The 18,873-nt window shown below is 40.3% G+C and overlaps 1 protein-coding gene across 1 annotated transcript; it reads left to right on the plus strand.

Moving 5' to 3' along the window:
• Positions 1-1,092: 1,092 nt before the first annotated feature.
• LOC310951186 (XK-related protein 5-like) lies at positions 1,093-10,666 on the plus strand (the record flags this gene model as incomplete). Its single annotated transcript, XM_083919309.1, has 13 exons — positions 1,093-1,216; positions 2,565-2,654; positions 2,903-3,008; positions 3,267-3,433; positions 4,562-4,695; positions 4,842-4,920; positions 5,071-5,240; positions 5,646-5,757; positions 6,813-6,980; positions 7,120-7,310; positions 7,549-7,626; positions 7,968-8,148; positions 9,966-10,666. The coding sequence occupies exons 1-13, from the start codon at positions 1,108-1,110 to the stop codon at positions 10,664-10,666; spliced, it is 2,286 nt and encodes a 761-aa protein (XP_083775435.1). The 5' UTR covers positions 1,093-1,107.
• Between the last annotated feature and the right edge of the window lie 8,207 nt (positions 10,667-18,873).

The following is an 18,873-nucleotide window of genomic DNA, read 5'->3' on the forward strand; positions in this document are numbered from 1 at the left end:
GGTGCACTAACACAAAGGAAAACACAAAGAACTAGATACAAACTCACACGATGAATGGACACAAGAGGAACAGGTACACAGGGAGACATCAGGGTATGAAGAGGGTATGATCCGGCACTGAGTGAGGCTCAGTACCGGGTTGATATACAGAGTGACAGGTGATTAGTGCCAACAAGAATCACCTGCCAGGAAAACAAACTCAAAACAGAAAACAGAAAGAAAGCACATACAGAAAAACACAGACAGAGGGAGACAAAAAACAACGATTAAAAAGGAGAGGGAGAGACTGTCCAGAACCAATCACAGACTCAGTAACATATAGGCCTATATAATAATAATAATAATAATAATAATAATAATAATAATAATAATAATAATAATAATACAAATGTCTCTTCTCATAAACTCCTAATTAAACCTCCAAATGAATCATCATATGCACTACCGTTATCGACATTGAAAACCAGTCACTTTATCCTTCTCAAGAATAAGTTACAGCTCAGCGACGTAGTTCTGCAGAGGGCAGGAAAACATATTCCTCCTGGTCTCATAATGTGCACAAAGTGACATGTGGCATAGGCCTATAAATAAAATGACTGCAGGAGTGTTGGGGTTGTAGACAACTTGAGTTAGATGAATGAAAAACGGATGCAATTATTGTTTTAATGCAACATTTAATATGTGGCGTTTTCTTTTCAGTCCAAAATCGAGTGTAAACTTGAAAGTTGTAGAGCATCTTTGTGATTGATACAATATATTTCTATAACTTTTTTAGGCACTGTTTTTCTAACTGTTCTTATGACACTCCTATTACACGACTAAAGCAATGCATAAACGCCCTAAATAACCATGATTAATACAATATAAACCCGAACACTGTGGTGTGAGCCCTAAGTACAGCTGATGTACACAGTCTCTAACAGTGCTATCGCTTTAACGGGACGGGCGGTGACGTTGGGACGGGGGCACGGAGCAGAGAGAGCAGACTGCTGCAGCTGGACCGACTCCCGCCCGGGACCAGAGCAGCACCGGCCTACAGACTAACACACACACACGTACACACACTGTCATCACCGTAAACCTCACCGTGCAGGTTGTCAGTCCACTATGAGAGACTACTCAGCGACTCCGAGCCACGGAGGCGCCTGCATGCCGTGCTGCCAAGTTTGCGTCTTCGCCTTTACCGCATTTCTCATCGTTGCAGAGAGGACGGCGCGTGAGTCTTACCTGGGACATACACACGCGCGCCGCACACAAACACACACACACACACACACACACACACACACACACACACACACACACACACACACACACACACACACACACACACACACTTAACCGTAGACTACACGCCCTGTGCACAATAATAAGACCGAGGGCAGGATCACTTGTTCGACTGTAATATGATGGCATGTGCCCAAGCGCATCCCTGCTGTGTGTTATTGCGCGTGCATGTGGGTGCGTGCCTTTTTGGCTGTAAGGTTGTCAGATCAGCAGCTGGAGGAGAGATAGTCGCATGTTATAGATAAGGCAGAGGATTTTGGATGGCGTGTTTATCTTTTGAAAAATCTACAAGAACTTTGTTTTCACCTCAGTCTGTGTCTTGTGTTGTCATGAAGATTAGAGTCAGAGCCTGCAGTAAGCACCAGTGCGCCTCTTTCCTATTTTCACACGCTGCATTATGAAATCATGTATGCAGCAAAACTGCAGACTAATGCCAGAGTTATACAGAGCTCATCTTTTAAACTGCTGTGTCATTTCATCCCACCAGAGACGCCTCCTAAATAAAAACGAAGCGGGGCCATGTTGTCATATTTCAGCGCCCTTTTTTTTGGAGGTGCATGCATGGACGAGGGGATGGGCGTACCCCCATGATGGGGCCTAGTCAGCCCGCCTGTTTGGCAGCTAAAACGGTTCAGATTACATGTGTTGAGGGAGGGAGGGAGGCAGAGCTGCAGAGCTCAGCCAGGCCAGTGTGATGTGGAGAGGAGTCTGTCTGTAAGTGAGGAGAGGAGGCAGCACTCTTGTTGTTGTCGATACACCTTAGATGGGATGTAGGAGAGAGGCATTTAGTGTTTTGAGTGAACAATAAAACACAAAATGCTCTATTCTCTGGCACACTGATGAAATGTTTTTGCCCTGATATAACACTTTTAAGTATTCTGCATACAATATTACGTAAGAGACAGTGATTATCCTAGAGATGCTGTATTACAGTGATATTGTGCATGTGTTTATGAAGCTGATCTGTTTCATGGTTTTAAAACAGATTGTACGTGCAGGCGAGGTTTGTCCACATACGCAAAATGTTATTGACCTGATTCATTATGTTTATTTTTATGATTCAAATACAATTTCCAATAGCAGCAGCGTCAACAGACACAGGGGACAACAACAGCTTACATCCCTATAAAAAAGAACTACACTGATCCATTATTATTATTATTATTATTTATTTATTTATTTTTATTTCGCATTGTAGCAATCCAGTCTGGTAGATTTAAGCATTTCTTTGTGTTGTCAGACTTTGTATACTTGTGTGTTCTCCCCTCTCTCCCCAGTGATCTATTGCTTTGTGTACTATCTATGGGTGGGTCACAACTACTGCTATGCCCATCTTGCTGGCTTCACTGCACTGTTCTTGCTACCAGGTAAGACAACAACAACAACAAAGACAACAACAACAACAACAACAACATATCAATATATATATGTAATGGATGGATAGATAAATGGATAGACAGATAGATAGATAGATAGATAGATAGATAGATAGATATATAGATAGACAGATAGATAGATAGACAGATAGATAGATAGATAGATAGACAGATAGATAGATAGATAGATAGATAAATAGATCAATATTTTATTATATTTGTCGCGTTCTATGTTGCAGGCTGGGCTCCTCAGTGGCTCAGTTACCTGTGGTACCTATCAGATGGACGCATCCGCAGGAAGTCCCTCACCTGGACACACATACTGCACTTGGGTATCTTCAAAAGGTGGGCCAATGTGTGCATCTTTCTGCGTGTAAAGGAACACTAACGCCAGTGCTAACTCGAAAAATTGTTGAACAAGGACAGTTTCCAGTAAAAGTCAAGACAAAACTGAACATTTGTTTGAGTTTGATTATGAAGATAATGATGTATATAATGCTTTATATGGAAGCATTTCCTTATTTTACCCCTGTGTTTCTTGCTCCTTCAATCCAAATCCAAATCCTCAACTCTGCATCGCCTCTATCCATATCTGGGCTCCAGGCTGTGGGAGTGCATGTGTCTGCCAGACGAGGATGTGTACGGTGAGATCATGCAGCAGGCTGATGCATCTGCCTTACGCCTGTTTGAGGCCTTGGTGGTCACCCTCCCTCAGACGCTGCTGCAGACCTATGTGCTCATCTGCACTGATATAGGAATCAAATCTCCAGGTAAGGAGATACTGAAGATGATTCGTAGAAGGCATGTGTGAAAGGGTGATAATAAGGTTTGAAATAGCATGTATTAGAGTGTGTATTTCAGACCTTATTTGATTCTGATTCTGATTCTGATGATAAGGTCTGAAATAGCATGTATTAGTGTGTGTGCGTGGTAAAAGTATGTACAGTGTGTGTTGCTGCATTTCCATGTAAAGGACTCTTAAACCGATTAGCAATAAACTGTGGCCCAGTAGACAATGGTTACTGGATCTACTATTAGTTTGAGATGGTATCTTTGATATTACCTATATCCAGCTGTTTCTTTACATGTTCCTCAACTGGTACTGTATGGGCATCTGAAAGGGTAAAATATGACAATAAGCAGATATTCCTACCATGATTAAAGTTACAACGACTGGAAATGGACTTGTCTATTCACTTAATCATCTACCATAACATCTTCAACATCCTGGATTTAAGACACATTCATGTGCTGATGTAATATTGAAGCCCTGAGAGAGCTGACTCCTCTAAAGGTTTGCTTTGTCCCTCTGCAGAGCAACGCAGACTTCAAATCAACTGTGCAAACACCATTTACCATGTCAGTGTTTTTCTTGGCAGATGTGACATAGGCAGATCCAAAGTAGAAGTATAGTGTAACTCTTTTTAGGATCAAATAGCTGTTAAGTGTGAAAGGTGACGCTCGTAGTGGCAAAGCTGCAGAGAATGATCAACTCTGCAGTTTCCCTCAGTTATACAGAACATTTGAGCGCCTTTGATAATAAACATAGAGCCAGATATTTTCCTCAGGAGTTGGTAAGAACCAATACAGAACTGAAAGCCACTCCACAGACAAACGCACACAGCCCGTATTCAGAAACTGTTCCTTTAAACGAGCCGTCAGGACGTCTGTACGGTTGTGATGTCACAACTATACTATATATAGAACGTGCTGCTACAGTGCTGTTACAGTCATTCCCCGGCTGCAATGACGGTGCAGAGATGTCGAGAGCATGCAGAAGACCTGGAAACTACCATCTATTTTCAGTGTGCTTGTGCAGCAGACCTGTATCTGATGTACAGTATGTATCAAAGTATTCACATTTCATCTCCTTTCTGCCTCTTCCCTCTCCCCTCCAGCCTCGGTTTGTTTTGTGGTGTGTTTGGTATCTCTGTCCTGGGCCTTGGTCCTCTACGCAAGAGCCTGTTCACTCATCAGACCAGGACACCTACAAATGACCCCCGCTGCCATTCTCTGTCGACTTCTGTGGAGGGTGGGCATATTTACACAAACTTCCAACAGCCAATATGAGCAATATACACCCTCAATATAACAGTTTCAATTTAATGAGCGGCATATTTACGTATATGCCTGTGCTTGGCTTTGTTTGCTTGACAGTTATATTTTCTCTGTCTGCAGGTCAGTATGTTGGGGTCTCGATTTGCAGTTCTCATGCTCTTCACACGTATCTTCAAACAATGGCTCATGGGAGTCATTGGTAAGTCTGGATGCTAAGGCTTCTTCTCCTAGCCCATATTTTTAACCTCACAAACAGCGTTCTTTTCAGCTGAAGACATTTAACGATTATTGAGTCTTGGTGAGGACACCCTGTTATGGTTTATCTCCTGTTTGTGTGTGTGTGTGTCAGGTGTACACTGGCTGGGTGCAACCTTCTGGATGGTGTCTCAGCAGACTGACATCATACGTTCAACTAGTCGATGGAGGCTCTTTAACCTCGTTCTGGGCGCCATTCACATCTTCTTTTTCCTCAATGTGAAGTACGGTCAATCCAGATACCGCATGGCTGGCTTCTATCTGGTATGTGCTTGTGTATGTGCCATGCCTGTGTGCCAGTATTTTTGGGCAGGGCACACAACATTTGAGACCATAAAAAGAGAGAAAAAACATTGTATTTTGATGAAATACAATGCTATGAGAGCTATGATATACACTATAGACAGTTTAACCTTATTCCTAACTTAATTTCATAGGAGACCAATCTGTGACTGTCAATTATGTAAAATTGAGAAACTTACATTACACTCATACTCACATTACAAACATAGGTATTTAAGTATATATTATGTACAAATATCTGATGGTGATAATATTCCATGAATCAATGTAATCTACACACACAATAGTTGAAAAAACAGTGAGAAACATTGATGAAATGTGTATAAAGGTGACCATCTTCCTCTCTTTCTGTTCATTTGTCTTCAGGCCATGTTCTTGGAGAACGCTTTTCTTCTTCTGGCCTCGTCATGGTTGTTTACGATGGTGTCCTGGGACACTGTGGGGATCCCAGCTGCCGTTTTCTGTAGCTTCCTCATTGGTGAGACACACAGATACACTCTAGATATACGCTGTGTCCCAAATCGCGCACTGCAGTGAGTGTACTGACATTCGTGTGCCCTATGTACTGACACGATTAGTTCATTTCCCCCAGTGAGCGCTGTCTCAAATCACACACTGCCGCCCCGCACGTACAGTAAATGACGATCGTATTTCTTCTTCTGTTTATTTATCCAAAAGCTTATACATCAACTCTTCCGACTCAGCATGCTACCAAAAATCCTTGTGATCCTCTTTTTACATTTATAATGTGAATCTAGTTGTTTCCCTTCCGTTGCACGATTGTTACACAATTTTCCAGTTTGAATTAAGTCACGCCTCTTCCGCTACCTAGACAAAATGGTGTTGATTGAGGGCATTGAGTGTCCATCGATCGCACTTTCACCCTCAAAAAAGCCAGTAAGAGGGTGGAAGTGTGTGATTACACACAGATTATGACCGATCCTTCAGCGCCATAGTAACTGAAGAAAATATTGAACCCATATTTCACAAGCCACATATCTCCAGAACATTCTGACACTAAAATGCGTTTTTAATCAGGAGAAAATTTACTTTGTTTGAGACCTGTTTGTGTCAATAAACTCTGTGGAGATCTGTGAGCACAGGTAAGGAGGTAACGTCAGCTAATGTTCACGAACGTCTCAGATAACTTTGTCATTTTTGTAATGCTAAATATGGCTTTTAGCTGTGTAAATGGAAAACCTTTGGCTGTACAGGCACAGCTGTGCAAAGGTGGGCATGCTAACAAAGCCTTCTGACACTGATGATGCTAACAAGCTGATGCTGAAGCTACTGATTTATCATGCAAAGCTGAGGCTGATGGGAATATCATTAGTTTTGCAGATATTTGGTAATAAAACAAATATATAGGATATATATATGGTATATATATATATATATATATATATACATACGCAGTTGTATATATACTGTGTATACATATATTTACATATAAGACCTTTCCTTCTTTCCTTCAGGAACCTCCATCTCAAGTCCTCCCTGTTTCTCTTCTATTTATCTGTTCTCTCTCTCCAGGAGTGATAGCATTGGTGCTGTACTATCGTTTCCTTCACCCTAAGTCCTTTGAGATTTTCCAGAGTATTCGCCACAGGGGGATAGGTGGAGCCTGCACGGAGCGTGGGTCTACCCTGTCACTGGAGGAGAAAGTCACACCCACTTTCCATCGCCATGCAACACTGTCTGGTCTGTTAACGATCCATCCATCTATCTATCTATCTATCTATCTATCTATCTATTTATCTATATATCAATCAATCTATCCATCTATCTGTCTATCCATCTATCTATCTATTTATTTATCTATGGTTGTTTACCTAATCAGGAGGTGGGACCCTGATGGACCTCCCTATCCAATGGGAAGGCTGGAAACATCACCACTGGTTGCTGATTCGCTTGGCTTTGAAGACAGGCGATGTCACTAAGATCTGGTCGTTATATGGCGAGGGGGGACTGGCCGGACTGTTGGGTCTGTCTGAAGAAGTTCACTCCCCTGATGAATATCACGTTCCTCGGGTTTGTTGCGTTCCTGTTGTTGAGCGTCCAGTTTATGAAAGCTATTGGCTTTAGTAGTGAGACTTCCTGCAACTTTAAAAAAAAAAAGATTTAAATATTAGTCTATTAATGTCAGTGGAGACATTGATATCTGTTTCCTACTAATGTACTTCCTGGCATGCAGGCTAATTTGTTATGTCTTTTACAGTAGTATTACGTAAAAGGGTTTCTTATTCTTATTTGTGATGTGGTTTGTCAGGCTCCACTTGTTCCGCCGCAGATTCCTCGGATCTCACAACCAGTTCCTCAACCAGCTCCTCAACCAGATCCACCACAGGTGACGCAGGCTCCACAAGCAAGATCTTTGTTTAATTCATCTCTCTGAACCAATAATCTAATCTAAGAATAAAGTAGATTTATACTTGAAGCCATTATGTGTAGGACATGGAGGAATGAGCTGACAAAGCGACACAAAGCACCAGTTTTCACCGTGTTTGGCACATTTTTCCAAAAACAAGAACTTATGCCATTAGACTATTTTTACCTAAAAAATGGCATTTCACTCACTTAAAAACTGTCCACAGTGGCTTTCAAATGGGTCTCCATGCATATAATGAATGCTCAGCCACCAGGTTTTTTACCACAGTAGTTCTTTAAGTTTGTCTGTCTTGTCCACAGGTCAGAGAGGTGGTCCAGCCACCAAAGCCCGCTCCCTCCAGTGTAATAGCCCGACCAGTGAGAAAAGCTCCGCCCACAACAATCCAGGATATGAGAAGGTTTCCAGAGATCATCCCGGTCCAGGAGGTCATTTTTGAAGAGACTGCCGAAGACGAGTCCAGCGCTGCACCATCAGAAAAAGGTTGGATGCCGGATAAACACTGAACCCTGCTGGTGCACAGCAATAGAAATTATTTTTTTTACACAGTTACAGTTTTTCTCAGTCGCTTTAGTACATTTCTTGAATCATCCTCGACATTTGCAAAACAGTAAGTGCACTTCAAAACAATTCCTACAAATAGCATAACACCATGGATCTTCAAAAGCCTCGTACTCAAAATCCTTAGTTCCTCTCTCAAAAGAATGACAAGTCCTTGTGTCATTGTGTACGGATAAGACACTCAAATTGCATAGTCATGTTGTAAATATAACAGTGTACTCTGTTGGGGCGTTCTGATGTAAACTATTTCTAACGTTCTGATGACTATTACTGTAAATTGTAAGTTACACTTTTGTGTATATGGAAAGTTGATTGCAAGAGACTGGACAAGATTAACAATTATGCTTTTACTGTTTGCACTGTAATTTGTTGACAGACCATGTCATTGTCAATAGACAGTACTGCATAGCACAAGAGAAATGTGAACATATTTCCTTAGGGAAAACTGTAAATGCATTGCTGTAGGAATTACATTGTAGTCTTCCTACACTTCCTGACGTCCTTGTCTGTTGGGCCACAAATTCTCATCCAAACATTTCCCTTCGTTAAAGAAAGTCAAGTTTCCCCTGGCAGCAATTTACCAATTCAGGGCAGAAATGCATAGAAACATGCTTACTACGACATGTCGTATATATATATCATCTCATCTCATCTCATCTCATCTTCATCTGCTTATCCGTGGTCGGGTCGCGGGGGCAGCAGCTTTAGCAGGGGACCCCAAACTTCCCTTTCACATATTATGATAACTTGTTTAGCCATTTTGTATGTAAAGAGTTATGCAATGAACTAATGCCTACATTTTTTGGGGCGTGAGACTATTCATCAGAGACCCTTATAATACATTTTGATCAACATGACATAAGCAATTGATAAGATAGGAAACAGTAGAGAATTGTACAGAATCGTTTGCATGGATGTACCAAAGCATTTGCTACTTGTTAAAATAAATGAGAAACTTTGATGTGCACACAAGTGACAAGTGACTCAATGATGTGAAGACTGAACAAGACGTTTTGAGAATTTTAATTCTGATCTGAGAAATGTACCAAAGCAAATGAGAAACTGTTTAACGCTGAGCAGGTGGTGTACGGGGGGGGGGGGTTAAGAGCGTTTTCAATGAAAACACCCACTCGCAGCAGCTCTTATTAGAGCAGTGAGAGTGAACCGTAACAGTAATAAGTTTTACTTGGACAGATACACAATGAGCTGAGAGGAGCTGCAGAGTCAGGTGATAATTTCTGTGGGTTCATTATTATCATTGCTTGTTTTGACAACAAGTCATGATCTATTGTTACTATAAAAAATATGGATTATAACCTGCATATTCACATGCAAAGTTAGTGTGGAAATGGAGTCACTGTTGCAGAAAGGTGTGTACACAGTGACAAATACCACTGTGCATGCTGAGGTCACTGAGTGCGCACACACACACACACACACACACACACACACACACACACACACACACACACACACACATACTCTGAACATACCATTTCTACTTTACCTAACTCTTTTATCTTAACTTTGAAATGTTAATACTTAATAGTGGCATAGATGTTCATTTATTCATTTGAATAGGAGTAAGGAAAGACTAAATATAAATTTGTGGTAAGCATTCAAACAAACGTATTTCTTGTCCTTTTTATTTTTAAATGTTATGATTTGTAGTCATTGTACACCATGTATATTATTACTCATGTGAACTGTTTCAAACACATTTTACGTTTTAATTTTAGGTGATGAGGAGTTTCAGAGCGCTGTTTACGGCTCACCAACGCTCTCATCTCCACGGCAACTAGGCAGCCTCCGCCACATTGACAGCAACGCTGTGTCCCTGACCGAAGCGTCGTCCTCCGTAGGTTCCCTGGACATCAAGACCCCCGGCTGGTCACCTGAACGGCGTTCTCCTCTCCTGATAAGTTCCCCGGAGAAGAAAACAACTCTCCCAGCCGAGTCCAGCACGACACTGTACTTCAGCGCGGATGCACAGTCTCCCTCCAGTGGGAGCTATCTCGGCTGGGGCTCCGAGTTGTCGCCCATCTCCACCTACAGAAGTCCCTACCGGATCAGAGAGGCTCGTTTTATCACATCCACCCCACGCCTGGAGCCTCGAGCTGGGGCTGAAAGTCCGTCCCCTGTTGTTATCATCCCTGCCACTCCTGGTACAACACCAGGTCCCACCCCAGGTGGAACCCCTGGTGCATCGACCTCTGCTGCTTCTACACCTGGAGCTTCAACACCTGCTGCTTCAACTCCCGGAGCTTCACTATCCGCTGCTACGACTCCCGGAGCTTCGACACCCGCTGCTTCCACTCCTGGTGCTTCCACTCCTGGAGCCACCACACCTGGTACTCAAATCATTCCACTCACTCCAGTCATCTCCCACGCTCGCAAACAGATCGTCCAGTTTGTGGACAGTAGAGAGAGAATGGTGTAAAGAGGAAGGGGTTACAGGGGGAAGAACGACTGGGTTGGCAGTAGTGTCTTTTTTAGTTTTGCAGTTAAGGATAAATATGAATTCATGCATTACCTAGCTTTGGGAAGGCTTGGTGGGGAGTTAAAGGGCCTTTTCCTCTTTGAATCAGTCATGGGAGGATATACAGTATAAGGTATTATTTATATTTTTCTCCTTACATGCACATCCAAGGGTTAAATTTGCAGGTTAGGATGCAGGTAGCACACTTGACGACCACCGTAGGGACATTGGCTCAATTCTTAATGGTGATACGTCTGGCATTGTTTCAGAGGGAAGTCAGTGAGGGACCAGGTCTTTGTCACTGCACTAGGTGCTTGGCTGATTGGCTTGCCTGCAGGGAGGAGGTTGTGATAGTATGAACCTCCTCGCATGCTACTTTGAAAAGGGAAGCATCTTGCAAATTCATGTGTATAAGGCGAGACACATGTTGGTCTGCTTCCTACCGAGGCCACAAGAGGAGTTAGAAGTGACAAGCACTGATGTACAAGAGAAGAGGCCTTTTTTTGTTTTTTTTTCAGTTCTTTAAAACCATCTGATGAAATGTAGTTCACTATACTATACAGATCATATTTACAGAAGATTGCATTTGGGTTACTCATCCAGAGAAAACATCCAGATTCACAGGTGCTAATGAATGTGGGGCTTCACTTTCATTCATTTAGATAAACCCTTGATTTTTAGTCATTAGAAACTTACCGCAGAAAACATAATACAGTTAATGCATATTCAGACAGCGGAGTCAGCTGAGATTACCTCTGGTGAAATTTAGGAGCAAACTAGTTAAAATAATCATCATAACTATTATGGTGATATTTGAACAATGAGCTGCGAAGAAATCACAAAGCATAATCAATCAAAAATACTGAAATGGAAGTTGGATCTGAAGGTGATTAAACAAGTTTACAAACACCAGACATGCTGAATCTCTATTTATGCCTCTCGCCAAGGCCTTTTTTACACTGGTAGTCTTATACAATGAAGCCAATGGTCTGTTATGAAATATATAAATAATGCAGACTTAATGCAAATCGAAGCATACCTTCAAAGGCTTTGATGTTATTATGCTTGTTTTTTTTTGTTTTGTTTTTTACAAAACCTAGATGACGTTGAACATCCCACCCAGTTTTCAGGAAGCCACTCATTCGTCCAATCAGTTACTCCCTGTGTGTACAACACAGTACATTACCAACATTACTGACACACACAAAGAAACAATCTGCAAAACAGTCAATCTGTTCACTGATATCTTTATGGTCTTGAAACAATCAGATAAGAAAATGACAAAAACAAAGGTTTGAGGGAAAGTCACTTCATAAATTATATGCTCTGCTTAACTTTTCTAACTGTAACTGCAATAATTTCAGTTGGCACTCACTTCAGCAGAAAAGGTACAGCTAAAGTTGCATGATATTAGTAGACGCCACTATGATTATAACATGAGAGTACGTCAAAGAGAAATTAAGCAATATAGATGATTAAAGGAGCATCGGCTGATGTTTCCATTGGTACATGCATTTAATTTGATTCATCTTATATTTACTTTTAATTTGTTGCTTTTTATGACTTTGTTTACGAACCTACAGAAATGCTCTAAATCTCTAAATCAATACATAAGTAAACAAAAAAAGTGTCAGTAATTTAGAAAAGTTCTCTTGCAAATAAGGAAGAAAATTAAACCAGTAATTTTAGTGACAAAGAAAAGATGTACTAGCTACAACAAACAGACGATTTTTGCAGCATATAATTAAAAGTATGTGTTTTTTTCTCACAGAGGAGAAAAACCTCTGTCAATCACATTTTGTTTCTTTTTTTTTAACTGATGAAACAAGGGAGGTGTGTGAATGATGTTAAAATACAATATATGTTACTTGGTGATTAGCTCAAGTAGTTCTGTGTCCTGTTAATTTGAGTTGATATGGCAACAGACACAATGTATACGCTGCGATAGAAGTTCACTCCTCATGGTGTTTTTTTCTGACTCAGCATTACATTTATAAGCTTGTGCCCCAAATTGATGTGCTCCTAAAGTGATTTAATGTTTTAATTTGTTATTTGGCATTCTTCTTCACCCCCTGTGTTTTGATAATTTATTGGTAAAAGGTTTCATTGCATGGCTGCTACACTAATTATTAGCATTTAGCATTAATTTAGATTGCTGGAGTCCATTTACTGACGTTTTGTTGAAGAGCACATGGCGAGCAAGCCGTTGTTGGCACATGCAAAAACCATCTACCTGCCTCGTGAAGAAAGCGAAACATGTACACAATTTCATCAAAGATGATGATATTATGTTTTATTAAAACTGTTAATAACAAGGTCTATTTCAGTTCCTGTAGAGAAAGATGTAGCCATTCAGTTTTGTGTTAAACAAGAAAATACTTCAGAGGCGGACAATCCATCTCAGTAAACTTATTCTCCTGTAAAGCCCATTACAGGCGACTCCTGGTCAATTATATTTGCTATCCTTCCATATATTCTTTTAGTTGAACCTCCTACCTCAGTAAAACTGATTTTTTAAGTGACAGAATGGATTTTATTATCCTTTTTTTGTCATGGTGAGAAAATGTAATCGCTCTCTCCGTGACGTGTTTGTTTAACTGTATGAAACATTTCTGATAATGTAGCTACCAGAAGGAGGGAAACGAGGTCTGGAATAGAAATGTTGCTTTGGGTAAATCCAGGATATAATGTGCCGCTATGAGTTTCAAGTTTCGTCAATGCCATTATTATGTAATGTTATGAATATTATGTATTTTAGCGTGTGGAATCGGTCTTCCGTGTATATTTGCCTTCTAGTTTTCTTTAACTATGCCATATTATTCTACTTTTTCTGTCTAAGCAAATAATAACTATACAGTAAGGTTTATATCTGTACTGAATGAGCAGTTAAATGTTTGGTGATAAACCATGGGCTGCACTTAGAATATAATAGAGAATATAATTTGGGGTTTATGGGTTTAAGTACAGAGAAACACATGCTTTATGAAGCTGTGTCAAACTGTCCATATACCTGCTGATAGATAAAGGAGTCACTGCATGTTACTCGCTCATCCAGACAATTGTATCTATTCCATTATAAAAAGAAAGCACTGACTGTAACTACACACAAACACACACATAACAATAGTTAACACACATGCTAGAATGTATGTGTATGCAAAAGCAATAAGCTAGCCAATGAAATGTATCTTAGTGCACTAATTTAAAAAATCTACGCACAGGCTTTAGACTGCAACGATGCCTTGGCTCGATTGTTATGAATCAGCGCTTTGCCTTTTAGAGAGACAGCTTCAGCTGCCGCGCTTGTCTTATTAGGTGTGTGTTGCTTCATATTAGAAGGATATGCTTTGCTTTGTGTACCTGATGTGTATGATGATCTTTGCTTGTGTTTCTAAGTTGTCTTATTTTGTATTTTTTTAATTTCCTTTTATATTTGGTCACATGTACTGTTATGAAATGTGTGGACGGCCACGGTGCAGTTTATCAAGGTTTTGTGCTGAAGTTTCACATGTGAAATCGTTTAGAGACAGTATTGCTTTCATTGACAGACTGAAATTAGTTTGCTGATTGAGTGTAACGTCACTTCGTCACTGGACGGCCTCCATTGATCAACATACGTCACCTCACAAGGATTACCACAGACCAACTGTGGTTGGTTGTAGTGAGTCATTAACTGTGCTATTGATGTGACAAAATAAAGTCATTAGTCATGATCAAAGCTCTGAGCAATGTGTTGAATTATTTACAGTGACCTTTACAAGGGGACATATGCTCATTTTAAGGTTCATACTTGTATTCGGTTTTCTACTAGAACATGTTTAACTTCTTTAATGTTAAAAAAACATTATTTTTTATCCTGTCTGTCTGAATATACCTGTATTCACCCTCTGTCTGAAACTTGCTGTTAAGCGCCTGTTCCTCTAACACAGATAGGTGGAAATGAAATGAAAAATGAAAGTGAATTAAATTAAATGATAGAGTATTTGTGACTGCAATTAACATACGGTATTGTTTACATTATCACATGCAGGGTTGGATTAACCTGCCAGGGGGGCTTCTACATTAAGTTTAAGATTATTCCCTCGCTGCAGTCTGATGTGCAGTTATTATATTGTGGTTGTCGTTGTTGTTATATTGTAAACACTAAATATAATTGAATGCTGCACCATCAGCATAACATTAGCTTGAAATAACAATGTCCTGAACCTTGAACCAAGATCAGATAAAAAGCAGATATCATCGAAAGGCTCTTATTATTTTAGATGAGGCTGTACTTTGATTGATTCAATCCAATACAACTTTATTTATCTATGGTAGGGAACATGTATGCCACCAGCAAGACAACAAAGAAAAAAGCATAAACAATAAAAAGAATTAAAGCTGCAAGCAGTGATGAACGGGCCCTCGCACCTGACATGCGTCGGGGAGCTAGCCGAAGTCTGTATCCCCATATAACCTTTTGCCATAAGAAGACACTTCTCCATATTAACCAAAGTTACTATGATATGATATTTGTGCAACATTAAACACTTGATGGTAGGACATCACCGGTCTGTTGGACACATTTTGTAGCAGTCTGAAAATGTCATAAAATACAGCCTAAAAGAATCTGTGTCCTCCCATCACTTTAATAAGAAACAACAAACTTCTCCATATTTATCAACTTTATGATCTGAAATACTTTATGTGCAACATTGAATTCTTGGTGGTAGGACATAATGTGATACATTTTGTGGCAGACTGGAAATCACAGAAAATACAGTCTTAAATAATTAACAATAAATAATCACAGGTGATTTAGAGATTCATAATTATGAAACTAATTTATATCAGTTGCCAAAAGATGTTTTAACTGTTTTGAAAAAGGGAGTGTAAAATTTTAAAAACCAATGAAAAAGTGTTGCCAAAGAAAACTTCTGCTGTGCTCAGAAAGTGATGGATGAAGTGAGGAACATCAAGTGGATCGTAGTTTCATTAAACGCATTTAATCAATCAAGAAAAACAGTTAATATGACAGTGTGTTGTTCACTCTACTTGCGTGCTTTACTTTAAAAAGAGGATCTGCTCTTATGTAACCTTATGTTTGATTATTTTTCCCATCTCATCAATTTGAAAGTCAGATGACAGACTCAAAAGGAAGAGAAAGCCGCTGGGCGATCAGCATGTTCTACGTGGTCAGTGATGCACAGCACGATACAGCTTAAACGCCAAATGTACTTTACACAAACAAATCAGAGATTGCTTCAAATACCACCATACACATACTTAATTATCAACAAAAGGTCCTCAGTATTATGCTTCACGTCACTGAGTAATGTCTTGTCAGTTTACTGATGAGAAAATATTAGTTGAACACCCTTTGGGCTTTAGTCATGTCAAGGTTTAAAGCACTTTAACCGACAACGGCAAATTATTCATAACCGGCATGTGAAGATGACCTTTTCTAGCTAATTCAGACTTTGACATGCTCTAAATACACTATTATTTTTGTTCAGCTTTGAGGTCCTTGTTCTTAGCTGTTAGATATATTTCTGTGTCGTATATACTATGTAGTATATTGATAGCCGTGGGGGAAAAAAAGTACACACACAGTAGTTGGCCAATAAAGCTGATTCTGACATTGGACTCCCTTCCTGTCAACAGGCTCTCAGCTTTGTGATAAGAACATGAGTTTTATCAGGACAGTATACTAAGTGAGAACTAACCAACCAGATTTATTGCAAATAATTACAGAGGTATCAGAATGTGGTAAGATGAAAGGTAAGTGTGTCGGTGTGTGTTACTTTTCATGTTTAAGAAATGTATTTGCCTCATTTGAGCATTGAGGGTAAAGTGGTGACCACAGATCTTCAGCAGTGAGTCCTCAGAGTTACTGCTGGGGGTCCGCCCAGGTCCACCAGAAATGATCTTTCCCAGGTTCTTTTTTTTTTTCAAAAATATGTCTGAAAATATGCAACATATTTCTAGCAGAGATACATTTGTGCAAAAAATAAATACATTTACACAACCTAATGATAGGCTTATTGGCTTACAGACAAGGTAACCGCTAAAGTAGCCATGCACAGATACAACTGAGCTGAAGGATTCAATGTGCCTTCATTATGTATGTTCAACATTAACATGATGTATAAACATATGAATATGTGTGGAGTTTGCATGTTCTCCCCGTGTCTGCGTGGGTTTTCTTTGGTTTCTCCGGCTTCCTCCCACAGTCCAAAGACATGCACGTGTTAGGTTCATTGATGACTCTAAATTGCCCATAGGAGTGAATGTGAATGGTTGTCTGTCTCTGTTTGTCTCTATGTGCCCTGCAATAGACTGGCATCCTGTCCAGGGTGTACCCCGCTCTGTGTGTATACGCTTTAGGCCGCTCTAGCTGTAAGGCCCAGTTTAATATGTATTTATAATAGGGGGTCCCTGCTTTGTCTCTTTCAGCCATAGACTGTATAATGAATTTCATTTATACAGTCTATGCTTTTAGCTGAGGGTGCCTAAAAGACAGTGATGACCTCTGATCTATTACACAGTCTGTGGTGATGACCTATGATCTATTACACAGTCTGTGGTGATGACCTCTGATCTATTACACGGTCTGTGGTGATGACCTCTGATCTATTACACTGTCTGTGGTGATGACCTCTGATCTATTACACGGTCTGTGGTGATGACCTCTGATCTATTACACTGTCTGTGGTGATGACCTCTGATCTATTACACAGTCTGTGGTGATGACCTCTGATCTATTACACAGTCTGTGGTGATGACCTCTGATCTATTACACAGTCCGTGGTGGGGTCCTCTATCTATTATACAGTCTGTGGTGATGGTGATGACCTCTGATCTATTATAAAGTCTGTGGTGATGACCTCTGATCTATTACACAGTCTGTGGTGATGGTGATGACCTCTGATCTATTATACAGTCCGTGGTGATGACCTCTGATCTATTACACAGTCTGTGGTGGGGACCTCTGATCTATTATACAGTCTGTGGTGATGACCTCTGATCTAATACACAGTCTGTGGTGATGACCTCTGATCTATTATACAGTCTGTGGTGATGACCTCTGATCTATTATACAGTCTGTGGTGGGGTCCTCTATCTATTATACAGTCTGTGGTGATGACCTCTGATCTATTACACAGTCTGTGGTGGGGTCCTCTATCTATTATACAGTCTGTGATGATGAGCTCTGATCTATTACACAGTCTGTGGTGATGACCTCTGATCTATTACACAGTCTGTGATGATGACCTCTGATCTATTACACAGTCTGTGGTGATGACCTCTGATCTATTACACAGTCTGTGGTGGGGACCTCTGATCTATTACACAGTCTATGATGATGACCTCTGATCTATTACACAGTCTGTGGTGATGACCTCTGATCTATTACACAGTCTGTGGTGATGGTGATGACCTCTGATCTATTACACAGTCTGTGGTGATGGTGATGACCTCTGATCTATTATACAGTCTGTGGTGGGGTCCTCTATCTATTATACAGTCTGTGGTGATGACCTCTGATCTATTACACAGTCTGTGGTGGGGTCCTCTATCTATTACACAGTCTGTGGTGATGACCTCTGATCTATTATACAGTCTGTGGTGGGGTCCTCTATCTATTATACAGTCTGTGGTGATGACCTCTGATCTATTACACAGTCTGTGGTGATGACCTCTGATCTATTATACAGTCTGTGGTGGGGTCCTCTATCTATTATACAGTCTGTGATGATGACCTCTGATCTATTACACAGTCTGTGGTGATGACCTCTGATCTATTACACAGTCTGTGGTGATGGTGATGACCTCTGATCTATTATACAGTCTGTGGTGATGACCTCTGATCTATTACACAGTCTGTGATGATGACCTCTGATCTATTATAAAGTCTGTGGTGATGACCTCTGATCTATTACACAGTCTGTGATGATGACCTCTGATCTATTATAAAGTCTGTGATGATGACCTCTGATCTATTACACAGTCTGTGGTGATGACCTCTGATCTATTACACAGTCTGTGGTGATGACCTCTGATCTATTATAAAGTCTGTGGTGATGACCTCTGATCTATTACACAGTCTGTGATGATGACCTCTGATCTATTATAAAGTCTGTGATGATGACCTCTGATCTATTACACAGTCTGTGATGATGACCTCT

Source organism: Echiichthys vipera (assembly GCF_963691815.1).
Source record: "Echiichthys vipera genome assembly, chromosome: 1".
NCBI lineage: Eukaryota > Metazoa > Chordata > Actinopteri > Perciformes > Trachinidae > Echiichthys > Echiichthys vipera.